At 38.1% G+C, this 27,729-nt stretch overlaps 2 protein-coding genes across 4 annotated transcripts; one reads left to right on the top strand and one right to left on the bottom strand.

Moving 5' to 3' along the window:
- Positions 1-417: 417 nt before the first annotated feature.
- Positions 418-26,240, top strand: LOC149768046 (uncharacterized). Of its 3 annotated transcripts, none has more exons than XR_016399840.1 (2): positions 418-9,722; positions 19,345-26,240. XR_016399840.1 is itself a non-coding variant. In XM_089929563.1 (2 exons), the coding sequence occupies exon 2, from the start codon at positions 6,818-6,820 to the stop codon at positions 7,880-7,882; it is 1,065 nt and encodes a 354-aa protein (XP_089785689.1). In that variant the 5' UTR covers positions 418-1,275; positions 1,419-6,817; the 3' UTR covers positions 7,883-7,996. The 3 variants fall into 3 exon arrangements, 2 of the variants coding, with proteins under 2 accessions (XP_089785689.1, XP_089785688.1); XM_089929563.1 differs by lacking the exon at positions 19,345-26,240 and having other exon boundaries at positions 418-1,275; positions 1,419-7,996; XM_089929562.1 differs by lacking the exon at positions 19,345-26,240 and having other exon boundaries at positions 418-1,275; positions 1,416-7,996.
- LOC103717428 (uncharacterized) lies at positions 24,949-25,927 on the bottom strand. Its single transcript, XM_008805809.6, has one exon. The coding sequence runs from the start codon at positions 25,925-25,927 to the stop codon at positions 25,148-25,150; it is 780 nt and encodes a 259-aa protein (XP_008804031.4). The 3' UTR covers positions 24,949-25,147.
- Positions 26,241-27,729: the final 1,489 nt, after the last annotated feature.

Below are 27,729 nucleotides of genomic sequence, written 5' to 3'. Positions count from 1 at the left end.
ATCGGCTAATATAGCTCATTATTACAATTGCTATATTTTTCAGATCTGGATGCATAGTTGCTCGGGACTTGGAGAGTCCGCTAGTTCTTTTGAAGATACTTTCAGTCATTGGAGTTTTAATTAGTCTAGTTAGAATATTTTATTTGATTTATGTTAGTAGTTATTATATGTTGACTTATGTCACTTTGGAACTATTGTAAAAATCATTTGAATAAATTCTTGATTGAATAAATTTTTAGAAATTATTATTATTTTGATATGATTTGTAGCTTTGCATGCTTGTATGGTTTACTATACAAATATGCGATGTCTGTTATGCTCTAGGTTCGGGGCATGACCGATTTGGTGGTATCGTAGCTTAGGTTTCCAATTTCCTCTTCAACACATGGCTATCCCAAGATTCACGTGTCTTCTCCCCTTCTTATCCAAGCTACTCTACCACAACTCCAACCGCAAGCCATCTCAGCCATTCATCTCGCATCCACGTCATCCTTCCCACTCCAGCCTTCATTCAGACCCAAAACAGAACAAGGAACAGAGCCGCAGATCTTCTTCTTCCAACCTCCTTCCGGATTTCCCCAGCTGCCCAACATCCCAGCGATCTTCTGTGATCCATCCATATCCTGCGCCCGAGTTGAAGCTCCCCTGCTCTGCGTGTCCGGATGAGAGCCAGCACAGATCATGCACTCATCTTTTCTTCTCCCGGACATCTCCCAGCTTCTCCCGCGATGCATGCCAAGCAAACAAACTTTTATCTTCATCCACATCCTCAACCGAATCCAGACCCCATCCGGATTTGCTCCCAGCTCATCTTTCCTTCTCCGAATATCCCAGCATCAAAGGATCAAGTCTTCTCAGCCATGAGCTTCATCCACATCATACCCTGCCTCAAAACGGAACTCCTCTTCCGGATGAGCTCCAATCTCAGCACTCGTGGATAGCTTCCAAGGCCGGATCCCATGATCCGTGATGATTCTTTCAGCATTCCCAGCACGTTCCAGCCAGATCCCCAAGCCTAAGCCTCCCAGCATCTGGATTAACAGCAGCATCCCGAGCTGATTGCGTCCCAAACAACTTCATCCCGAACGCCACGGAATTCTCAGCATCACCATGGAACACATCGGTTCTTTCTCCCAGCGCGAACAACAGCAAATTAAACTTTCAAACGGCATCATCACAACTGATTAAACATCTCAACCAGCAGTCTCTCGAGTTTCATGGATTACCAGCTTCGAACTTCATCTCTTTCCCGATGGATTATCACCTACTCCACGCGTACGGCTCCCCCTTACTCATCCAAACTGAATCCCCTGTTTCAGTCGTGAAGAGCAAAATTCCCAACAAATTGCAACGAAACAATTGATTCATTCAAATCCCCTGCTCCTAAATTATCTCCTCTTCATCATGAATCACAGCAGCTGCATTCTTCTCGATGGATAAGCTCCCAGCCATCAGATCTTCGCCGGATCCCCTGTTACAGCAAAACAGAACCTGAGCTTATCCTCACGGGTTGTTCGAGCCATCGGGACCAGAGCCAGCATCTATAACACGTCCGAAGATCAAGCAAGAAATCCTCAACTCCATCCAGCTTCGATCCATCCTTATCTCCATGGGAAATAGGGAAGGGGAGAGATGAAGGTTGGAGCTTATAAAAGGCCCAGGCATGAACAGAGGAGGCATTCCTTTCTCGCCCAAAAATTTTATGCTTCGGCTTGTTTCGGGAGTCCCCATTCAGTGAATCCCAGAAAAGTCCGAGAAGGTAGAAGAAGAAGAAGAAGAAGGAAGGAGTCCACCATTGCAATGAAAGTCTTTGGCGTTCCGACCACTGTCAGCCGCTGCATGGAAGCTTAAATTCTTCACTAGGGCTAGATGTAGCCCTAACAAAGGGACACAGGTTTTATATCTTTAATTTCATGTTCTCGGAATTGTATAGACATTCTTGCTTTTAATAAATATCATTTTATCTTATGCTTAGATTTTGTGATTTTAAGTATAATGTCTATACAAATATTCTTCATGATCATTAAAGTACAAGTACGATAGTTCATGCTGAAGGAAGATGCGATGTACTGCCATCTTAGATTAGGGTAGACATTTCAAGCTAACTGAAGATGCGCTATGCCTAACCTACTCTTGTGAGATCTTATTCAAATGCCTATTGGGCTTGTAGCCAGTTTGCATAATAACCTGAGAACGAAATAAATTACGAATAACCCTTTGTCCTCTGTTAGCGGTGAATTTCTTGTCCTAGGTTCCTTCTACTCATATCATTATCAATTGCATTTTTATTAAATTTCTTAGTTTAATTTTCTTCACAAACTCTTCTTTTCAAATATTTTTAAGAAAACAACTGTACCCCAATCCCTGTGGATCGATACCCGTAATCACTATCCTACCAGATACGTGCTATTGCGTGGTCTTTAAAGTTGACTATCACAAACTCGGGTACTTGAATTGATTGAGGAGGTTGTTGGATTAGTACGTCAGCAGAGGCAGCAACCTTAGCATTCAATATAGCAGGATGTTGGTCCAACTGATCAAAGAAGGGGTATGGCAGAATTTAGAAGAATGACCCCTTCGACTTTTAAAGGTACCACAAATCCTTATGAGGCCAAAGCTTGGATTGATGAAATGGAGAAATCTTTCAGGGCAATAAAGTACACTGATGAAGAAAAGGTTAGATTGGCCATCTTTATGCGATAGGAATGAGCCTACTATTACTAGTAAGTCTATGGAGTGCACTTTGGCTCCCGAGCATGAGCTAATTACCTGGCAGAGGTTTCACACAACCTTTTACTCCAAGTATTACCCTTCTAGTCGACCGAGGGAGCTAGAGAGGAAATTTCTTAATCTATCTCAAGGAGCTATGACTGTGGATGAATATGAGGCTGAGTTTGACAGATTGTCCCGGTTTGCTCCCACCCTCGTTATGGATGCAAAGTCTAGGATGAGGAGATTTGAAAAAGGATTGAAGCCTCACTTATATTGGGGTTTGGCCGCAGTGCACTCAACAAACTATGATAAATTGGTAGATAGGGCCAAGAATATGGAGGTTATTTGGAAAGAAACTCAAGATACTAAAGGTGGGAAGCAAAAGAAGAGGAGTAAAGATTTTGATACTCGTGGTGGATAGAACTCTATGGAGCCTGCAAAAATCTCGTGACAAATCTTGGCGGTCAAGGAAGCAAGAATCTTATGATAAGACTACTCAGCAAGACAAGCCGAAGTGTAAAGCGTGTGGTGGTACTTATAAGATTGAGAATTGTAGGTGGTTATCTAGTGCTTATTTCAGATGTGGCCAGCAAGGTCACAAGATAGTGGAGTGCCCTCGTAATCAGCAAAAATCTAAATTAGTTCAGAGGCCTCAAGCTACTAAGTCCCAGCAAGTGCAAGCTTCTCTTGCTCTAGCTCAGTCAGCTCAGCTTTCTTCTCCTAAGCTTCAGAAGGGAGGAGACCGCGCACTCAGGGACATGTTTATGCATTAAATCAACAGGATGCTCGGGCATCCAACATCGTGGTATCAAGTATATTGCCAATTTCATCTATTTATGTTCATGTGTTATTTGATTCTGGTGCTACACATTATTTTGTGTCATCTGTAATTGTGTAAAGGCATAACTTGCTCTATGTGCCGTTAGAATTTGATTTGTATGTTAGCAACCCTACCGATGGTGGGGTGATTGCTAATTAGATATTGATGTCTTGTTTAGTTCAGATAGTAGGTAGAGAATGGACCGCTGATTTGCTAGTGATAGACATTCATAATTTTGACATAATTTTGGGTATGGATTGGTTGGCATCTGATTTTGCTGCTATTGATTGCTATGACAAACAAATAAATTTTTGAATCCCTATGGATACTAAATTTAGCTTTTTGGGTAGTGGCGCTTTTACTTTCCCTCGAGTTCTCTTCTATGCAAATTAAGCGGCTACTCGGGAAGGCGAGTATGACATATATTGCCACAATAGTTGACACCTGACAAACAGACCAAAAATTGGAAGATATCCCAATAGTGAATGAATACCCTAATGTCTTTTCGAAAGATCTTCCTAGTTTGCCACTACATAACCAATTGAATTTGCAATTGATTTGATTTCTGATACAACAATTAAAGGAGTAGCTATAAGATCTTCTTGATAAAGGCTTCATTAGACCTAGTGTTTCTCTTTGGGGAGCTCCAATATTGTTTGTAAAGAAAAAGGATGGTAGTATGAGGTTATGTATTGATTATCGAGAGATAAATAAAGTGACAGTAAAGAACAAGTATCCTCTATCAAGGATTGATGACCTATTTGATCAATTAAAGGATGCTCAGGTATTCTCCAAGATTGATCTTCATCCTAGGTACCATCAATTGAAGATAAGGGTGGAGGATGTGCCAAGACTGCTTTTTGTATGCAGTACGGACATTATGAATTTTTGGTCATGCCCTTTGGGCTGACCAATGCTCCTGCAGCTTTTATGGAGCTAATGAATAGAGTGTTTAAACCCTTTTTAGACAAATTTGTACTTGTCTTTATTGATGATATTCTAATTTATTCTCGAAGTCAAGCCGAGCATGAGCAGGATTTGAGGATAGTTCTAGAAACTCTGAGACATGAGCAGTTGTATGCTAAATTTAAGAAAAGTGAATTTTGGTTGGACAGTGTGATGTTCCTAAGGCATGTGATATCTAAAGAGGGGATTTATGTAGATCCAAGAAAGGTAGAAGCAATGGTCAACTATAACAGACCGAACAGTGTTTCTGAGGTTTGTAGTTTATTGGGTCTAGCCGAATACTATAGACGGTTTGCTGAGGTTTTTTTCTTTCTTGCTGCACCTTTAGCTCGATTAACTCGTAAAGGAGTTAAGATTGAGTGGTCAGATAAATGTGAATAGAGCTTCTAGGAGCTTAAGCAACATTTGGTATCGGCTCCTATCCTTACCCTTCCCTCTAGTGGTGGAGGTTTTATCATCTACAATGATACTTCAAAGAAAGGAGTGGGTTGTGTGCTGATGCAAAATGATTAGGTAGTTGTTTATGCCTCACGACAGCTAAAGCTATATGAAGAAAATTACCCTACTCATGATCTTGAGCTTGCAACTGTCGTATTTGCATTAAAAATTTGGAGACACTATTATATGGTGACTCACAAAATTTGTAAGGTAGACATTAAAAAGTTTAAAATAACTCTTTACCTAGAAGGAATTGTGAGGATGATAGTGTTATTTTGATGATTAACAAGCAATTATCTAGAGCATGCTATAAGTTAAATTGATACTTCATTTATAAGTTCATTACTCTCAGTATATTTGTTTAATTAAAAATGGATAAATGGCCTTGTTCATTTGGATGAATCTAACCTTGAGAATGCAGCAAAGTGTGGTTTGAGTCGACCCATAGGTTGATTGGGTCGACCCTGGCACATCAAGAAGTCATCTGGCACACTCCTGCAAAAATGGCACAAATGAACAGTGAGTTGGGTCTACCCAAGGTAAGCATGAGTCGACCCAACCTCCAAAGAACCTCAAAACACAACAGAAGAATGCTCTCTGGATTTACTGAGAGGGTCGACCCACACAGTGGTTGAGTCGACCCAAGCTTGAGTCGACCCAAACCCTGAGAGGGTCGACCCAAAGGCAAGACAGAAAGACAGACAGAAAATGGTTCTCTGGAATTACTGAGAGGGTCGACCCAAGAAGAAGTTGAGTCGACCCAAGTGAACTTTGAGTCGACCCAAAGAATGGTTGGGTCGACCCATGGGAAGGAAGGCCGAAATTGAGGTTTCTGTGGTTTCTGAGAGGGTCGACCCAAGGAATGTTTGAGTCGACCCAAGTGAAGGTTGGGTCGACCCAAGGACAGGTTGAGTCGACCCAAACACGGGCTGAACATAACGGCTAGTTGTGCAGAAATGCTTTTTGGACTCCCAACGGCTATAAACGGCTAGTTTCTTCAATCCAACGGTCAGAAAGGACTATTTGGAGGTTGGAGAAGTATTTAAGAGGGAGTATTCATCAGAGGAAGCAAGCTCTTGGGAAAATACATCAAGTGCATTCAAGAGAGAACCCTAGCAAGGAAGCTTCATCCAAGTGCTTCATTCAAGAGTCAAAAGAAAGGGGTTGAGCAGATTCAAAGAGTCATCAAGAGCTCCATCCTCCCTTGAAGAGTGAAGCATCCTTGACAAAGAAGAGCAAAGCGACTTCAAAGCGATAAATACTTTCTAACTCTTCTTTGTAGTTCATATTGTTTTATATGCTCATTTAGGAGTTTGAATCTTTCCTTTTGTTTATTAAACACTTTGTAAAGGTTCGTTGGTGAGCCCGCAAAACCAACAAAGGTTTTTGGTGAACCCGGAAAACCAAAGTGTAAAGGTTAGTTGGTGAGCCCGCAAAACCAACAAAGGTTTTTGGTGAACCCGGAAAACCAAAGTGTATAGGTTCGTTGGTGAGCCCGTAAAACCAACAAAGGTTTTTGGATTGTGAGCCCGGAAAACAATCCAACTGTAATCCGCGGGATTATAGTGAATTCCCAAGGGGACGCTTGGGGAGTGGACGTAGGTGCTAAGGAGAGCACCGAACCACTATATATTGTTGTGTTTGTGTTGTGCTTGTGCTTACGTTTATTCTTGCATCATCTTCTATCTTTGCACTAGTTTAAATCATTCAAATAGTTTAAGGAAGCATCCACCGCACTTAATTAAGAAAACGTTTAAAGCACCAAAATTTAGAAGAAACCAATTCACCCCCCCTCTTGGCTTGTCACCTTGGGCAACAAGTGGTATCAGAGCAAGGTGCTCTAATAGTACTCATTGATCTCACAATCAAGAGTTAAAGATCATGACAACCCAAGTGGGATATTCTATGAGTGAGGGACAATTAATTGATAGACCTCCACTATTTGATGGTATAAACTACACATATTGGAAAGCACGCATGCGCATTTTCATTCAAGCACATGACTACGATTTATGGAGTATCATAGTCAATGGGCTACACACAAACACTAATCATGATAAAGAAAGGGCTCAGCAAAATGCAAAAGCCATGAATATTCTATATTGTGCATTGGATGATAGTGAACTTAATAGCATATCTTTTTGCATAACTGCTAAGGAAATATGGAATATGCTTGAAGTTAAATATGAATGCACTAACGTTTCTAGTGAATTTGAAACTAGTTCCGAAGAAGAAGAGCATCAAACTGAAACTGAAAATCTATGCTTTGGAGCACATGAAGATGAGGTATGTACTCGAACACAAAGTGATTTCTCATTCAAAAATCAAGTACATACTGAAGCTCAATCAAATTTTACATTTGATGAACTTCATGATGCTTTTTCTGATTTATACTTAGAATATAAGAAGCTTAGTTTAAAGAATAAAAAGCTAAATCAGAAAAATCTATCTCTTGCTGAAAGCTATAATATAACTCAGAAAAATAATAAATTACTTTCAGAAGACAATGAAAGGCTAACTAAAGAAGCTAACAAATTTAAGCCTATAGTTGAAAAATTTACTATCAGCTCTGAAAAACTGAACTTAATGATAAATGATCAAAGAGCTGAATTTGAAAAGGCTGGATTAGGATATCAATCTTGGTACACACAAAAATTCCTTAATGATATATGTGTTAAATCCTCCACTATCTATCCTAAAATGGATTCTAATTTATCTGATGAACCTAATGAACAAAAACAGAAAATTAAAAATCCATCATCCACTTATATTAAATCAATGTTTGTTAAATTTAATAAGAGTATGCAGAAATACATTCCTTATAATCCTAAATTCTGCAAGCCTATGGACAAAATAGCCATTAAGAAAATATGGGTTCCAAAAGGAACAATAATAGCTAACCTACAAGGACCCAAAAGAGCTTGGGTTCCTAAGTTGAAAATCTGAATATTTTTTGTAGGTGTGTCTAGCACTCAAGGCTCCAACAAAAGATGCTAATTTAGAAATTGGGTGCTCTAGACATATATTAAAGAATGAAACTTAAAATATACTTTAGAAAAATAATTGAAATGAAAAGAATAATGAAATTAGTAATCCTTGCATCTCATCATTCTCTTTGCCTTAGTATCTAATTAAAACATAAATTGGAGGTATTAATCAATTTTGTGATATAGGTAATATTTTTAAAAAATATAATCAAATCACTTCATTTTATAGTATGCCTTACTTACTGCTGGATAAGTTGCTAAATGATTAATCAATTTATTAAGAATAACTCTATGAATTCTCTATCTACTTGATTGAGAGTTTTTATCAATGGTATTATCTTATTGATCATAGACATGAGAATGTATACTTGGTATGCCTTTAAATATATACACTATGAATACCAAGATTAAAGAAACCACTTTTGGCATATAAAATCAACTCATACTAGTATGGACTTAATCTCAAAAGACCTTGTCATTGGTTCACTTAGATTAATTTTTGCAAGGTCAAAGTTTGCTATGTATGTCATCTAGAAAAATAAACTAGAATCATTTCTAAATTTGAAAATATTGTTTCCACCTTTTAGCCGTTGGAAATTCTCCATAAGAACTTATTTGGATCTCTAGGATTGTGAACCTAGGAGATAAGCTCTCTAATTTTGTAATTATGGATGATTTCTCAAAGCTAATGTTGGTTTTATTCTTGGCACTTAAATTGAAATATTTTCTGCTTTGGCACAAACTTACAAAAGGTTTCAAATGAAAAAGGTTTGCAAACTGTGAAAATTCATGGCACAGCTTTGAAAACCAATTTGTTGATAAAATGGTATTGGATATAATTGTGCTTGCACCAAGAACACTATTGCATATAGGGGTTATAAAAATAAAAAAAAAATATAGAACCTTTGTTGTGTAAGGACAATGCTTTGTGATAGCAGTTGATTAATACTATCATCACAGCTTGTCATATTATAAGGTTTCTATTAAATCTATTTTTAAAGAAAACCCCATATGAACTCATGAAAAACAGAAAATCAAATGTTGCATACCTTCATGTTTTTCAGTTATACATATTATGTTCTCAAGAATGAAATATATGCCAAATCTGATAAAACAAGTATTTCTTTGGATATTACTCTTTAAGCAATGCATATAGAATATTCAATGAAAAGATACTAGTTGTAGAAAGATCAATTTATATTATTCTTAAAACTAGATCTTTTATTGAGAATATAGTTTATCACTTTGATTCTATGTAACAATTTGAATTTTGATAGAAACAATTGTTTAAGATAATTTGATTAAAACTCAACTTGTATATCTTATTGATAATTATCTTAGGCAAATAGAATCTAAGCTAAATTAATTCTGAAAATAAAAAAAAATTTGATTTGACCTTGATGAATCCTTCTATTGCCTCACATGCTTGTCCTTGAACCATTTTACTTAATGAAGTTATCTCTTTAGTTCAATTGACTTGTGCTTGCTTATATTTAGACAATCTCTTAAGTAAAGTGACTTAATATTCAATTATTGTCATATCTTATGTTGAGTCATCTAGCTAAGAAATATATTGTATGAATGTTTTGTATCTTGAAGAAACTAATGACTTTCCTTCAAGAAAGAAAAAGATTTTATTAATGATACAGGATTTATGAGCAAGAAATTTCAACTTGAAGGACACCTCGATGAAAGATACAATAAACATTCCCTTGCAAACAAAAAAAAGAGAGATTTTCTTCAGCCAAGGGTGGAAAGAAGCTAAAAGGTATTTGGCTTGAAGAATGCTAAATGCACTGGTAATCTAAATCCTTCTCCTGTGAGTTAGTTGAGCAAAATCAATAGTCTGAAATTATATGGTAGCATGATTAAACCTTTAATTGCTGATCATCTTGATATCATGCTTCATTCTCAAGCTAATGAAAATTGTTTCATGGTATGATTAAATTGAAGTTCACTTTTGCCTGTATAATGCATAACCATGAAATACACAAGTTTATGCCTCAAGTTTCTAATTCAAAATAACTTGTGATAAGCTATGAATCATTGGGCATAATGAAAATGCTGTTTGCATGATATATATTTATATGCAGCATATTAGATTAATTCTTTATTCTGCTCTTTCATGTAACTACTTGAAAAATGACAAAAAGAGAGAGAGATAAAGAAAAAGAAAATGAACATTGCTCAGAAGAAGTAAAAGCTAAGTAAATACTCCAATCTTAAGGAAAAGAAAAATAAGCATAATACATTCGGCACATTTGTGAGACTTGTGAAAGGGATAAAATCCGTAATTTATTACACTTAAACAGGGAGAGTTTGAAGTGAACATTTTAACATTTCTATATTGCTCATCATAGGGATGGTGTCAATGGGGAGGCTAGTGGTAGTACCCGACACTATTTGACCCAACTATTCGGTGTAGGGCATATTAGGGACGGCACAAGAGGGAGGCTAGTGGTAGTACCTCGTGCCCCTTCCAACTCCACCGGATAGGGAGCAAATAGAGTATAGAGCATAGAAAAGTAAGACCAAAAGAAATGAAAATTAGAATGTTCACTAAGTGGTTAAAGGAAGAAATTCAAAAATGAGGAAATGAATGACAAGATAAATGAAAGTATATAAAAAGCTTGTGAAAAGCCAAATAAAGTTTCGATCACTTGAAAACACACCTCTAGGATAAAATCAATGTAGAATTATATATAAATAGGGAGAGTTTATTTAAAAGAATAAATTTTGATCCTTGACATGCTTGCTCTTAATGTTTTAATACATGATGTTATGACTTAATGCATATTATGTTTTGCATGTAACATGATGTTATGAATTATGTGTTTTCAATATTCAAATAACAAAGATCTTTCCTAAATATAACTTGTAATGCTTCATGCCTATAAAATTTGATTGAAACATGTTATTACCAACAACAACATCATTTTGTTTTAATGAATATATTTTGAAAAATAAAAGAAAAGAATAATTTGAATTTGCAAATTAGGCAAAATGAATTGATTCTGATTTATCTTTTATCTTGTCTAACATTAGTACATAATGTCCTCCAATTTGTACCAAAATTCAATATGAATTACAAAGATTCTGGATGTGCTCTAATGTTCTTGAAATATGTGTTTTCAATCTTAATAATTTAAGATGAGCTACAATGTAGAAGATGCATATCTCAAATTATAATCCTGAAAGCCTCCTTGAAAATTTTTATGAAATTCAGAATCTGATTTTGTATAAAAGCTTAAACTTAATTTAAAAAATGCTTCTATCATTGCATTTTTGTAACTTTCATTATATGCTTCAATGATTGCATCATTTTGAGGAATAACTCAATATGATTCCTAGATGAAAACTACGGTCTAAGAAAAATAGAATTAATTTTGATGCCTTGATTGTTTGCTCCGATACGCATCTGAAACATATCATTTTCTATCTTATAAGTTTATTAAAATTAGTCTAAATGATGCGTTTTTCAATAATCTTGATTGCAAATGAATGGTTCTAAACATATGATATTATTTTGATATTAAAAAGATTTATGGTGCTTCATATATACATTGCTGAAAAACTATGACTAAGAAATTAATATTTTGAATATACACTCCTACATAATTAAATGCTTCTATCATTAAAAAGAAAAGCTATTTTTAAGAAGAGAGTTAATGATCCTAAAAGCTTAGAATATTTCAACTCACTTCAATAATTCTTATAGGAAAGAAAATGTAATTACTTTTGAAAGAAATTTGAGCTTCAAAAGAATTATTTTCTGATTAATATTTCCATACATATTCAAAAAAAAAAGAGAAAATATAATTTATTCTTGAAAGATTAAAAAGAGTGATTGATATAAATTTTGAAAAATTCTAGATCACTCTACATTCTTGATATTATAGAAGAACAAAAAAAAAGGGTTTGAAAGAAAATGCATCTTTTGAGGGGGAGCTTTAAATACTCAATCTCTTTATTGAAAATTATCTTCAAACTCTAAACTCTCAAATGGAATGATTAATTAAGGGGGAGAAAGAAAATTTCAGAGTGAGAGATCATATAGAACTTAATCGTATAAATTCGCATCTAAAGATGAGACAAAGAATACTAAATATAAAGTGGTATTAAACTTTGTGCTTCATTGAATATCTTTTGAAAGTTGGATTTCCATCTGTATTCATCGGTAAATCATTTATTTCTGAAAATTTAATTGAAAAGGATTCCATCTGTCTTAGTTTTGAAAATTTATCTTGGAATCTACTTATGAGTTCTTATTGGCTTGCACTTTGGTGTTTCAATCCTGAGCCAATTCATTTTAATTGATTTTGATGCTATGATCTTTAAAGGAGTAAAAGAAAGTTTTTAAGAGAGCTCTAAAAGAACTTTCAAAGCCTTGAATTTTATGTATCCTACACTGCATAAATTCATGTTTTGGTATCTATGCCCCAATACTTTTATATCATGAAAGAACTTTGAAGTCATTAAGAATTAAGGATTCAACATAATCTTATGTTTTTCGAGTATATAAGTTTTGATCTTTATTTGCTCTTATACTATACTCTGAAAATTAATTAGATTGCTCTCATCTTGTTATATACTTAATATATATATATATATATATATATATATATATATATAAAGATGTTGAGTTTTCATTCGTGCCTTCTTTGAATATTATTCTTGATACTCCTTGAAATAACTTGAAAAAGATTCCATCTACACTTGATTTGAAAAATATCTTTGGAATCTACATTTAGAGATCACTTCTGGCTTATATCCTAAATATCTCATTCCTAAAGCCAAACACATAGAAATAAGATATGATTTTATTAGGGATCATGTGCAAAATGGAAACATATGTATTGAGCATATATGCACTGAAAAACAATTAGCCGACATATTCACAAAATCCTTGAGTGAAGATAGATTCTGCACGCTAAGGAGAGAATTAGGTATATGTGATCCTTTTTATTGAAGAAATATAAAAGGGAGCCAGTAGTCTCATGATACATTCCTCCAATTTCTAAAAATCCATGAAACATGAGTCAAACTTGTTATCTATAGATTCCTTACTCATGTATCATTGTCCCAGAAAGAATTTATAAGGATTGGAAGCAAGAAAAATTTTTAGAAGCAAAAAGGAAGAGAAAAGAAAAATTCTGCACTTGGGTCAACCCAACCCAGAATAGGGTCGACCCAATGTTGAGTCGACCCAAGAAGTTTCTTGAGTCGACCCAACGTCGGGATCCCACTGTTAAAAGGGGGACCCGTGAGCTATCTAGGGCACTGTTTACCCTTTGTCCTCTTCCGAAAACCTTATTTTCCACTCTCAAATCTTCTCCAATCATCTCCAAACAGTAGATTACTTCAAGATCTTGGAGAAATAGGGACCCGAGAGAGCCGTAGCCAAGCGATCCGGGAGAGTCTCACGATCTTGTTTAGAGACTAGAATATGTATCTAGTTCTCATATGTATTTGGTGGTTATCATGCATCTTTAAACTTTGATTGAGGAATATTGTATTTGCTTTTGCTTTTGATATACTAAAATGTTCCTATTTTGATCAATGAAGTTTGAAGTTTGGTATTTATTGCATCTTTTCCCATGTACCTATTTGATGATAACAAAAAGGGGGAGAAGTAAAGAAAGAGTAATAGGGGAGAAGTAAAGATATCTTTAGAGTTAATAGAGTAACAAAAAGGGGGAGAAGTAAAGAAAGAGTAATAAGAGGAGAAGTAAAGAAAGAAAGAGAAATAATTTGTAAAATAAATTGAAAATCATATAGGAAAGCATATACATCCAAGGGGGAGCAATTTGCAACAATGAAAATGATCAACTCAAAAATTTATATCAAATTTCAGAATTTGGCACACATAAATTCAGAATTTGGCACGCACCTCTCGCACCCCGATACATAACCTGAAACTCAGAGTTTATCTCAAATTTTTGAAGTTTCATTGCTAATGAATTATAAATGAAAGGGGGAGCAATTCAAAAAGTCAAATTGGCAACATTTGAATGATATAGGGGGAGATTTCACAAGTATATATGAAAAGCTGAAATTCAGCAATTTAATCCCTTTTATAAACTGATTTTAAAGACAAGTATCAATAGGCTTATACTCTTTATTTTGTAATCATCAAAAAGGGGGAGATTGAGGATGATAGTGTTATTTTGATGATTAACAAGCAATTATCTAGAGCATGCTATAAGTTAAATTGATACTTCATTTATAAGTTCATTACTCTCAGTATATTTGTTTAATTGAAAATGGATAAATGGCCTTGTTCATTTGGATGAATCTAACCTTGAGAATGCAGCAAAGTGTGGTTTGAGTCGACCCATAGGTTGATTGGGTCGACCCTGGCACATCAAGAAGTCATCTGGCACACTCCTGCAAAAATGGCACAAATGAACAGTGAGTTGGGTCGACCCAAGGTAAGCATGAGTCGACCCAACCTCCAAAGAACCTCAAAACACAACAGAAGAATGCTCTCTGGATTTACTGAGAGGGTCGACCCACACAGTGGTTGAGTCGACCCAAGCTTGAGTCGACCCAAACCCTGAGAGGGTCGACCTAAAGGCAAGACAGAAAGACAGACAGAAAATGGTTCTCTGGAATTACTGAGAGGGTCGACCCAAGAAGAAGTTGAGTCGACCCAAGTGAACTTTGAGTCGACCCAAAGAATGGTTGGGTCGACCCATGGGAAGGAAGGCTGAAATTGAGGTTTCTGTGGTTTCTGAGAGGGTCGACCCAAGGAATGTTTGAGTCGACCCAAGTGAAGGTTGGGTCGACCCAAGGACAGGTTGAGCCGACCCAAACACGGGCTGAACATAACGGCTAGTTGTGCAGAAATGCTTTTTGGACTCCCAACGGCTATAAACGGCTAGTTTCTTCAATCCAACGGTCAGAAAGGACTATTTGGAGGTTGGAGAAGTATTTAAGAGGGAGTATTCATCAGAGGAAGCAAGCTCTTGGGAAAATACATCAAGTGCATTCAAGAGAGAACCCTAGCAAGGAAGCTTCATCCAAGTGCTTCATTCAAGAGTCAAAAGAAAGGGGTTGAGCAGATTCAAAGAGTCATCAAGAGCTCCATCCTCCCTTGAAGAGTGAAGCATCCTTGACAAAGAAGAGCAAAGCGACTTCAAAGCGATAAATACTTTCTAACTCTTCTTTGTAGTTTATATTGTTTTATATGCTCATTTAGGAGTTTGAATCTTTCCTTTTGTTTATTAAACACTTTGTAAAGGTTCGTTGGTGAGCCCGCAAAACCAACAAAGGTTTTTGGTGAACCCGGAAAACCAAAGTGTAAAGGTTAGTTGGTGAGCCCGCAAAACCAACAAAGGTTTTTGGTGAACCCGGAAAACCAAAGTGTATAGGTTCGTTGGTGAGCCCGTAAAACCAACAAAGGTTTTTGGATTGTGAGCCCGGAAAACAATCCAACTGTAATCCGCGGAATTATAGTGAATTCCCAAGGGGACGCTTGGGGAGTGGACGTAGGTGCTAAGGAGAGCACCGAACCATTATATATTGTTGTGTTTGTGTTGTGCTTGTGCTTACGTTTATTCTTGCATCATCTTCTATCTTTGCACTAGTTTAAATCATTCAAATAGTTTAAGGAAGCATCCACCGCACTTAATTAAGAAAACGTTTAAAGCACCAAAATTTAGAAGAAACCAATTCACCCCCCCTCTTGGCTTGTCACCTTGGGCAACAAATTGAATATGAGATAGAGAAGATGGTTAGAGTTGCTTAAACATTAGAATTTGTCTATACATTACCATTCGAAAAAAGCTAATATCGTGGCTGATGCACTGAGTAGAAAATCTACAGGTAATATTGTTGCCTTACTCACCTCTCAAAGAGGCATTTTGGAAGATTTGAGGAGAGTCAAAATCGAGGTATTGGCATGATCTTGATATGTATTTGGCTAACTTGTGCATCCAACCTACCTTAATAGAGATGATCAAGATTGCCTAAGTAGATGACCCTCAGCTGCAAAAGACTAAAAATGATTTCAAGTCAGGTTTTGAGTCAGAGTTTAGAATGCACGAGAATTGATCATTGAGATTCAAGAATAGAATTTGTATTCTAAATGATTCTGAGTTAAAAAAAGAAATTATGGAAGAAGCTCATAGCACCGGGTATATAGTGCATCCTAGGAGTACTAAAATGTATAAGGATTTGAAGAATATATTTTGGTGGAATAACATAAAGAGAAAGATCACACAATTCATAGCTTAATGTTTGACTTGCCAATAGGTTAAAGTAGAACACCAATGACCACCAGGATTGTTGCATCTTCTTTCGATTCCTAAATGGAAGTGGGAACACATCATAATGGATTTCGTCTCTAGGTTGCCACGTACTCCTAAGGGTTATGATGCTATATGGGTAATTATAGATAGATTGACAAAATCAGCTCACTTCTTAGCATTTAAAGTAGGAATGACATTGGAAAAATTTGCAGAATTCTTTGTTGAGCAGATAGTGAGATTGCATGGGGTACATGTATCCATTATTTCTTATAGAGACTCAAAGTTTGTAGCACATTTTCAGCACAACTTTTCACCCTCAGACCGATGGCCAGTCGGAAAGGACCATTCAAATTTTGAAAGGTATGCTGAGAGCTTGTGTGATTGATATGAGAGAATCTTGGGACCGTCACTTGCCTTTGGTTGAGTTTGCATATAATAATGGTTATTAGGCAAGCATTCAGATGCCTCCTTATGAGGCTCTATATGGAAGAAAGTGCAAATCTCCTATCTGTTGGGATAATATAGGTGAAAGAAAACTTATGGGTCACAAGATTGTTAAGCAAACAGTAGATAAGATCCAACTAATCAGAGAATCACTTTGGATAACTTAGAGCAGACAGAAAAGCTATGCAGATAATAGAAGGCGAGAATTAGAATTTTAGATTGGAGATCATGTATTTTTGAAAGTATTTCCTAATAAAGGGGTAATACGATTAGGAATTCGTGAGAAACTCAGTCTGCGTTATGTGGGTCTTTTTTAAATTTTGAAAAGAGTTGGAGCTATAGTATCCATGTTTTCATGTTAAGAAAGGCCATGCAGAGTCGTGGCCGGTAAGGCCTCCGCAGGCTGTTTGAACGGCCGCCGGTCGTTCAATCAAGCTCATCCATCATGAGAATCGCGGCGGTGCAACACCCTCGAGTCTATCCCCTTCGAAAACTCTCCTATAAATCTCCCATCCCTCTACGATTGATCCACCATCGAGTCCTCTCCTCCCCCTTTCTTCTCCTTCTCTGGTGGCTGGCGTGCCACTCTAGCCAAGGACCACTGCCCGAAGCTCTCTTCTCTCTCTCTCTCTCTGCATTTCCTCCGTATACTTTGTTATGAGGCTCCTTCTCCCTATTTCAAGTGCGGCATCCGCTAGCCCATCGGGCCGAACTCCTCTGTTGAGATCCTCCATCTCTGCCACCCACTGGTATGCCCCCTTCTCTTGTTCCTCCGATTAAAGCTAACAGAGATGTTTTCCTTCACCTGTTTCGAGCCAAGCCGAGAATGATCTCGATTTTTCCTTTCTCACCCGCAGCCGTAGCTGCCGCTGGCCACCACTTGCTGTTGATGGCTAGCCGTCGACCACCTAGGCTCGGTCGTCGACAGACCTTCTTCCCTAGCTTCTTCCTTCTCCTCTTCCCTCTCTTCCTTCTAGACTTCTTCTTCTTCTTAGTTATTTTTCTTCTTCTTCCTATTCTTAGTTTCTTATATTTATTTATTAACTCTAATAAATATATGGATTCTATTGTTCTTTCCTAGTTACTAATTTCTCCCCTAGCCCATGGGCGTGATGATCTATGCTACTATGATGGACCCAAACCCAGGCCCCTAATTAAACCCGAGCTGAGATTCTTTCTTCTCTCCCTCTTTCTGTCTCTAGACAGGCTCAAGGATCGTAGTCTAAGTCTTGCTTTTCTTGTTGCTCAGATCCAAGTTGATCCAATTTGGAGACCTTGAACCGCCTTGGTATCTGGACGATAAACCGGCCTATTACTACAATCCCAACTAGATCTTTTGAAATTTGACCACTTTTGATCTTCATCTGATTAGTTAAATTCCCCTTGCTCGGACTAACCTAGGCAGTCGAGCACCGTCACCTGAACGACCTGATTTGAGGGCATGAGGCTGTTCTCTAGTAGTGTTTGATTTTGACTTTGCTTGGAATGATAATGAAATTTATGATGTTTTAATTATATGAAAATATGTGCACCTAACCCGTCTAACTAAAGTAAAATTTTTGAAGCGAGAGGAGGTAAATAACCTAATGCTTCAAAGTATATTTTCCAATTTTTTGGTAAAATAATAATAATTTGATTAAATATTTATTATAATATATGTTTATACTTAGTTAAACGGGTCAGACATGTTGATGTTATGATAATAATTGTTGGAGCAAGGAATGGGACTGCGTCCCCACAGGAGGTATTATCTGCTTTGGGGCAGGTACAACACAGGTTGGCCTTCCTCATGGTTTTTTTCTTTAAAAGGCGTCTTCTGAGGGAAGGGTAATCAAGCACTCTATTTAAGGCACAATCCTTTCCACTACTCAACCGATGTGGGACTAAAGGTTTGTGGCCCCCCTTTATACCCCTAACATTACCCCCGAGTGGGAAGGATTGTGCGGGGGGAGGTCCACGCACCCAGGGCACCCTATCTGTTGGAGTAGGGAATGGGACTGCATCCTTACAAGAGGTATTGTCCGCTTTGGGGCAGGTACCGTACAGGTCGGCCTTCCTCATGGTTTTGCCCTCTAAAAGGCGCCTTCTAAGGGAAGGGTAATCAAGCCTTCCATTTAAGGCACAGTCCTTTCCACTACTCAACCGGTGTAGGATTAAAGGTTTGTGGCCCCCCTTTATACCCCTAACAATAATTATTTTAAAATATATTATGTGTTATGTTTTGAAATCTAAAAAATATGACTGGGCAAAATTTATTTCGCATATATATATATATATATATATATATATATATATATATATATATATATATATATATGCATTCTCAATATGACTATGATTTGGCCCCGCTGATGGAGATTATTTATTAGCCCTGTCGACTTATATCTATGAGAAACTAGTTTCGACGCCACACCGCTAATGATTAAAATAGTGGTATTTGGACACCGCACCATCTGTGGATAATAATAGTGGTGTTTGGCAGGTTGTGCATTCTGACCCATGTCACTGGATTACGTGGCCATAGCTTGATATCCGATTTCTAGTATTTTTTGTGAAAATAATAGTATACTTAAAAAAAAATAAGTATTATTCGAGAAATGATTTATTTCTTTATCAATATTTTGTTCTTTTAACTAATTATTTGGCATTCTTTCACCCTATTTTGGAGTATTATGTTGCTTACTGGGCTAGTGTGGCTCATTATTATATTTTCTTTATTTTTTAGATCTGGATGTATAATTGTTCGAGACTTGGAAAGTGCGTTAGTTCTTTTGAAGATACTTTCAGCCATTGAAGTTTTGGTCAATCTTGTCAGAACATTTTATTTGATTTATATTAGTAGTTAGCATATGGACTTATGTCACTTTGAAACTATTAAAAGAATTATTTGGATAAGTTTTTGATTGAATAAATTTTCAGAAATTATTATTACTTTGATATGATCTGTGGCCTTGCAAGCATGTACGGTCTGCTATACATATATACAATGTCTGTTACGCTGTGCATTCGAGGCGTGACAAATTATTATACCTTTAGTTAAAACATTCGATGGTGAACACTCATGGGTAGGAAAAGATGTTATGAGGAATGATCAAGTTATTTAAGGTCGTTCTATTCTGCTCAGCATCGTATTGAAATTATCAGACTTCTGTGGCAACGTTATTCTTTTTTCTTTTCTTTTTTTTTTAATTTGAAATGCGTGGTTTACTCCGTCTGTTATTCAGCCAACAAGGGATATCTTTGGAGGGGACTTGAAACGTTAGTGTTTCATCCCCTGAGAATTCGAGGCTCCTATCGGTCCTCAAGCTGCTTTTTGATTTGTTTTTGCTTGAAAGCATCATTATGTATTCTAGTTATTATTAATGGATCATCAAGTATGTAGTTGATTTGAACCTTGCTTGTTCCTGGGAGAAGCTGGGTTTGAATATCTTGGTGGATGCCTATAGGACGAGGTGAAGTAGTGTGTGTAAGATCTGCATGGATGGATCTGAAGCATCTGGTCCTTTTCATGGGGCCTGTTGTCATATGTGAGCTAGCCCCTTCACAACCGTGTTCAGATCGATCCAACTCTATTTTGAAGACTCAGTATCTCGAGCATGTTGGTTGGTTACCACTGCGCAAGAGAGCATTCCTTGAACCATTGCTCAAAGGCTTCAGGTTGTAGTTGATCACCCTGGTAGGAGCTAAGGTATAAATTATAAAATGATTCCAAGCAGACTGGTAGCAATTTGACATATATGCCATGTATAAAGACATGGATGAACATACAAAAACTTGTTTGCAGAATCAGTGGTAATGTCTTGGCTAGAGTGGTAGGCTTTCTTCACCGTGCATGCTTCTGCTTCATGCATGATTTCAAAGTAGTGATTTGATGATGTGTTCTTTTCATGGTGGTCGTCACGATGATCATCGCAAAGCACCAATTTTGCTGTGGAAGTCAAGAACGATACATATGTTAAGAACATCGCAAAGAAGCCTGCACTACCTTCTTTCATTTTTTTTTCTTTTTTCCGGCCATTTTCTCTGTATATACCGATGGCAGAAACAAGCAGATGAACGACCTTAGTCTTGACATGCAGCATAGTGGGTGAGGTACTTTAATGCTTCTCACCTTAATGAAAACCCAATAAGGACAAGAAAAATATTCTATTATGAGTTGAGAGAATTACCAAGTCTTACAAGGTAATTTCTGATAACCTATCAACAAACATACAGTGATGAGCTCTCTATGAGATATTAAGATTCCTTCATTCATAGTATACCTGTGGATTTTTGGTTTGGTAGGACAAATATATGTTCTTCTACGCACTTTAAGATAGCTGCATAAAGCTATGTACAGGAGTAGTAGTTCCAAATATGGTTAGACCGATGGAGGATGCCATGTATCTTGCTCTACATGGAGACAATAAACTGTCTAAAAATCAACCAATCCCAAATTAGATTGTAACAGAATTCTTGGTTGACGGAGCATGCAATACATGGATTAAGGAGAAGAAGGGAATGATGTTATGAGCTCTCTCCAGGAACCATGAATTTACCATGAGTGAATAAAATTTGCTACTAGTTCTCATGAAGTAACTATTGTTATTCATAGTCCTCTAAAAGAATATTTGTAAGTTGGTTGGTATGGCTGCTCCTGTATGTAAACTCACCAGAATAAATCCTAAAATAACCCTAATATGGAAGATCAATTAAGCAGAGACAATAAATACTCCATGTCACGCCCCCGCTTCTGCGGAGCACGTGAGGCACCCAGTGCCCACGTGGGGGCCACATGAGGGGGGACCGCGGGGCTCCCCTGCCAGATATTGTCCGGTTCCGGGGCTTCACGCAAGCGTCCTTCACCCTTCCCCGATTTTATTTTCCACCCAAAACGCGTCTGCAGGATTAGGAGACACCCGCCTCATATGCCCAGGCTCTAGAACGAGTCTTTCCGATGTGGGACTATTGGGCCTCACACCCTTCCCACCATCGGACAAGAGCCGTCCTCGGCTCTGATACCAAATGTCACGCCCCCGCTTGCGCGAGGCACGTGAGGCACCCAATGCCCACGTGGGGGCCACATGAGGAGGGACCGCGAGGCTCCCCTGCCAGATATTGTCCGGTTCCGGGGCTTCACGCAAGCGTCCTTCACCCCTCCCCGGTTTTGTTTTCCACCCAAAACGCGTCTGCAGGATTAGGAGACACCCGCCTCATATGCCCAGGCTCTGGAACGAATCTTTCCGATGTGGGACTATTGGGCCTCACACCCTTCCCACCATCGGACAAGAGCCGTCCTCGGCTCTGATACCAAATGTCACGCCCCCGCTTCTGCGGAGCACGTGAGGCACCCAGTGCCCACGTGGGGGCCACATGAGGGGGGACCGCGGGGCTCCCCTGCCAGATATTGTCCGGTTCCGGGGCTTCACGCAAGCGTCCTTCACCCTTTCCCGATTTTATTTTCCACCCAAAACGCGTCTGCAGGATTAGGAGACACCCGCCTCATATGCCCAGGCTCTAGAACGAGTCTTTCCGATGTGGGACTATTGGGCCTCACACTCCAGCCTTCTCAAAATCCAGAATGTTTATCCACATCTCAGGTTTGTTCTCTGACCTTTGATCTCTAAGCATCATTACAAGAAAAACAGCTACAACTTGTCCAACAAAAGCACTATGACTAAGGAGAGGACTCACTAAAATGAACTAGAAGCTAGTTTTGTGAACTAGGTAGAGACTTCCATCTGCTACACCTCTACCTAGCCACTCTAAAGGGTACTAATATATGGGTAAGGTTCTACATTTTAAATGTCATGTGTCTATGAATTTGAAATGGGCTGCACTCCACTTACCAAGTGCATCATTCGACGGCAACCATGTTTTGGATGTAGTTTAATAATGAGACACATGTTCTGCTTGAAGCACTAATTTATCCCTTTATTAGTATTATGAAGGGCCTATTTGGATGTCAGACACTGCACTCTTCAAATATCACCCACATGGATGGGAGTTGATGAATGGGGAAAGGGAAAGAAGAGAAAATGTGAGGAATCTAGAGAGAAAGGCCATTGAACTCAGTTTCAAGTTCTTTAGGACACCAAAATCCATCCAAGAAGATGATTTTTCACTATCCTAAATAATTTCAGATATTAAAATCTACAGATTCCCCCAATCCTCAGATTTCATTGTCCTTCCACCTTTTCTTTTTTTTAAAACAAAAACTTCCCTCTTGCAGGAAATATATTGCAGGAATATGCTGGTTGGATGTCCAGATTTGCCCTAAAATAGTAACAACATCAGTTAGGATCTAATCCATGATTGAAATGTTTATACAACTGAATTGCAGCTTGCATCAAGCATTAAACTATGAAGGAATGTTAGCTTGGGGAGGGGTGTGCTGGGGAGAAGGACTTCTCTCGACGTACCTTAATATATAGTACTTCATTAAAAATAATGAATGTCACTCTGGAAAATTTATGGAAAAAGAATATTTGACATAGGGACGGCATTTGAAAGGTAGATTGGAGGTATTGATAAAATTAGTATCCTTTAGTATACCAGTCACCAGAATTACAGTATGTGTAGAAATGGTTTTCATTACTCAATGTTATTACTATTCATGATAAAAGACCTCAGAATTAGCACTTGTATTTTCATTTCCGATAAGGAAAATAGGATATGGAATTTCATAGTCCTAAAGTTCTAAAAGAAGTGTTCTGGATTTATTGGCTATGAAAGAAAGAATTAATGTGATAGTTGCATGTGAAAGATATAATCTAGATGACATGCTAATGTGAGTCTTAATTAAGCAACGATGTTATATTCCCTACCTATTCAACTACTTTAATCCCTCAAACTTCACAGGTATATATCAAAATGATCCAAAGAAGGCAGAGTCAAAAGGAAATATAGTAAGTAAAGAAGCCACAGAATGTACCTTACTTATCTGAGCTATGCACTAGGGCTGTCTTAATACAAGCATTTGATGTACTTGCTGCCTTGAACCCATCATTCAGTACAAATAGTTGGTACTTCTTGTATATAGATGAACTGCCGCGAAATACCAACAAACTGGCCTTTCCAACTGGCTCTGCACTTTGTTGCACATTCTAAAGCTATGAAATTGTTAAGAATCAAGAGCAGAATAGCAATCTGAATCTAGATCCTTTCATTGGCCTGCACAACTTTTAACTTTAGGCATGGACCATGGATGAAACTGAGTATGGTTATTTGAACCACTATAAATTAGACCATGGGAAGCTGTCTGGTGAGTATTGCGATCTTTTCCAGTTGATCTCTTTAAGAACTTTGAAGTGCTTGCTTGTAACTTCATTTGTCTTTTCCCATACTTTTTTTTTTTGTAACACAGTTGGAGAAGATAAGTAAGCAGTTGATGTTGGAACTACACTGTGACTTCGATTAGTCGAGGATCTTTAAAGAATTTTCTCGAATTTCAACAGACTGTTTCTTTGCTAACAACAGACACACCATCTGCAGATATAACTGGACCTCCTCTCTAGCAGTTCCGAACATTTAAGATGGACTTTACCTACTATGATGTTGAATTTTCCACTTAGCACAGTGATCTTCTGCTATTTGCTTTGAAGTCATGTCACTCAGCAATCTCTGCATTTCTCCTTTCATCCATATAAGCAGCATATCTTCTCCTGCAACTCTTAAAGTTCTTCCAATATACCCTGCATACATATGGAATTACTGGCTAGTTCACTCCTGCCCTTTTTGTTCTTTATATTATCTTTACATCATGATTTTTCATGACCTATGTAATTGTCTTCATAAGTTCTATTACATCCACCTTCAGCTTCTTTCTTATATTTCATGATATTGACTTTGTTGACGTTGTCAAGTCTCTTTCTTTTTAAGAATTTTGAAGAGTTAATCTCACCATGCTTTTCAGATTTAGCTGACTATCAAATCTGATATTTGTTTCAGTTTCTTAAGGACAGGTTCAGCACTAGAACTTGATTGAGATTCATCACCTGTCCGAAGAGTCATGCCACCTTGCTTCCGAAACTCCCATTGCTGCTGAAATTTCTGGCCTCGAAACATTTTCAAGATGCTTGCTCAACAACAGCAAGTTATTCTAACTTTTGAAAATCATGACATCATTCCCAAATGACTAACAAGCCATCTTTGTTTCACATTTTTCAATGGTAAGCCTTTAACATAACTTCTTGCTCGCCTAACACCTACTAGATAATGCACTTGACTACAATTATAATACAATAGAAGCATGTACAACATTTTGCTAGCTGCAAGCCTGGTAAGTTACATTTTCCACACTGCATTTCTTTTTCCAAATCGCCTTGACACTCAAAAGAAGAAGAAGAAGAAGAATCCAATCCACATACAATTCTTATTAATTGCCTTCAATCCAAATTACACTAAACCAAGACTCAAGAAAAGAAAAATCCATCACAAGTGCTTAGACGTAGAAGAAAGAAAAAAAAAAGAAGAAGAAAAACTAGGAACAACAAAAGAGCATCTAAGATCATATGGTAACAATAGATAGATTGATAGATACCAGATAATTATTTAGCTTTGAGGCTCTCTTTCTTATTATTATTATTATTATTATCGTAACTACCGCAGTGGTATCTCTTGAAGACCCTGGGGAGATAGACGGGGAGCAAAAAGCCAAACAGGTTGAAGGCCCAGAATCCCATATTGGCGACGGCAAGCGCCCGGCCGGCGAACAACCTCCTCGGCGAGCCGTGATCGTCCTCGACCTTGCCGATCTCGTGGCGGACCCAGTCGGCGAGGGTGAAGAGGCGCTTGGTGTTGTAGAAGATGGGGACGAAGGCGCGTATGGGGAGGGAGAAGCGGCCGGAGAAGGTGACGTTCTCGAGGAAGACCTGGGCGGCGAGGAGGAAGACGTGGGGAGCGGCGGCCTTGATGCCCTCCTTGTCGCCGGCGAGAACGCCGTCTAGTATGTAGGCGATGGGGAGGAGGAGACCGAGGAGGGCGCCGACGGAGACGTAGATGGCGAGGAGGGGGTTGCGGAAGCCGAAGATCGGGGGATCGGGGGCGGCGGCGGAGGAGGAGGAGCGGGGGAAGGCGGCGGAGGAGAGGAGGTGAAGGTAGACGAGGGAGAAGAGGGCGAAGGCGATGTCGGCGGCTGAAACCATGCCGGAGGCCGAGAGGACGATGACGACGGCGAGGGCGTTAAGCTGCCGGAGGGAGAAGAATCGGCGGCGTGGGGATTGGGCGGCGGCGGCGGGCTGGTGGTACTCCACCTTCTTCTTCTCCTCCTCCTCTTTCGGCAGCCGGATGTCGTCGCCGCCGGCCGTGGGGCCTACTCCACCTGACATCCCTTACTTCTTCTTCGGTACGTTTCCTTTTCTTTATTTTGGAGATTGGAATTTCTTGTTTAATTTTTCTGGAGACTGGGATTTGGTCAGGGATTTTGGAACACAGGACTAGAGGAGAAAGGAGGAAAATTGTGAGAAAATTTTCCTTGGTTTAATCTAAAACTTTAACTGAAGGTTGGTGGTGAAGGAAAGAGGAATGGAGGAATAACTCTGGGGATAGGAGGATAAAGGGAGGAGTTGGCAGTTGGAGAGGTTGTGAGTGGAAGAAGGATACAGGGATAAGGATTGGGTCATGGGAGGAGAGAGAGAGAGAGAGAGAAAAGAGAGAGGGGTTGGCAGTTGGAGGGAGGGAGTGGCGGGGATTGTGAGTGGAAAGAGGCATGGAGAGAGGAGGATTTGGTCATGACAGATGACACGTGGCGAAGATGTGAGGCGACTAATGGCGAATGGCGCTGCGCCTGGTATGTTCGTGTGGCAGTAGAGTTTTTAGTGCACTTATTTCTTATTAAAAACAAAAAGAATTTGTATTCGTGGATAGAAATTGTGATGTGTGAATACTATTTCACTAAGATCATTTTCATATGTTGCATGGATCAAATACTACATAAATTGAGTGAATGCAATTGCTTTGGCAACATATACAAAATCTACAACCATAAATGTACAGACAACATATCAATAGACTTGCTTCAAAGCTTATATCTAAAACTCCTCCTACTTGAAAATCAAAATTCTTGTTATCTACTTAACAATATTAAAAAATAAAATTATCTTTGAGTATTTTCGTTCAATGTGCCTGGGCATGTTTACTAGTAATCTAAAATAAAATTATACATGTCATAGCATTATATCTTATGTTTATGTAATATGTAAATATTGCATATGACAATAAATTTTCTTATGATAAATAAGCGATATCAATTATGCTATCATATATTGTTGATATATAACAATATTTAGTATTATATTATTTTTGTAACAAATATTACATATTATTCTAATATATTTTTTTGTTATGCATAACTAAACATAATATATAATAAGTCTCTTTTTATGTGACACGTATCCAGGATTAGGAAAAAATGAGAAAATGTGTTATCGTTAGGTTTCTAACAAAATATTAATATTGATCAGAATCAAGGTTTGTGTGCCTAAATGATTTACCAAGCATAGAAATGAATTGGAATGGAAAATTGATACCCAACCCCGAGAACAATAACAAGATGCTCGTGGTATCTGAAACCCAAAGTGTAATGCTTAAGACCATGAGGAACCAGCAAACTTGCATTGTTGCAGTTTAGAGGTCATATTGTTGTGAAAGTTGCATAAATTTGGATTTAACATGCAAGGTACAACATTTTTTAGTATCGTGCAGAATACTTTGGTTGTCGAGCCTCGACAGAAATGAAATGTACAATCATTTTTTGATGATAAGACGACAATGGAATTTGGGTATGTCAAAGAATAATTCTGGATGGTAGGATAAGAGCAATGTTAAACAATTCCCGAACAAACAAGTCTCATGTCTGGTGGCAGATGGAATTGATGCAACTCATAGCTTTGTTCCAAAAATTACACTTCGGTTGATCGGGAAGTTGCCAAATTGGTGGTTGTGTAATAGCCCAGATTTTTTTTTTGGGTTTGTGGGCAAGCTCGGAGCAGCCAGGCCAATCCGAGTTGCCCTGGCCAACCCCAACCGAAGTTGCCTCGGCCAGCCAACCGTTTGTGGGCCGGCCTAGAGTGGTCAGGCCCACGACCCACAATGCCTCACTTGAGGAAAAATTAGAAAAAAAAGACTTCTG

This window comes from Phoenix dactylifera, chromosome 3 (assembly GCF_051530095.1).
Source record: "Phoenix dactylifera cultivar Ajwa chromosome 3, Ajwa_hap1_PhDact_Kaust_v1.1, whole genome shotgun sequence".
In the NCBI taxonomy this organism is placed as follows: domain Eukaryota; kingdom Viridiplantae; phylum Streptophyta; class Magnoliopsida; order Arecales; family Arecaceae; genus Phoenix; species Phoenix dactylifera.
The sequence above is the reverse complement of the archived record's forward strand: the minus strand, read 5'-3'. Positions and strand labels throughout refer to the sequence as shown.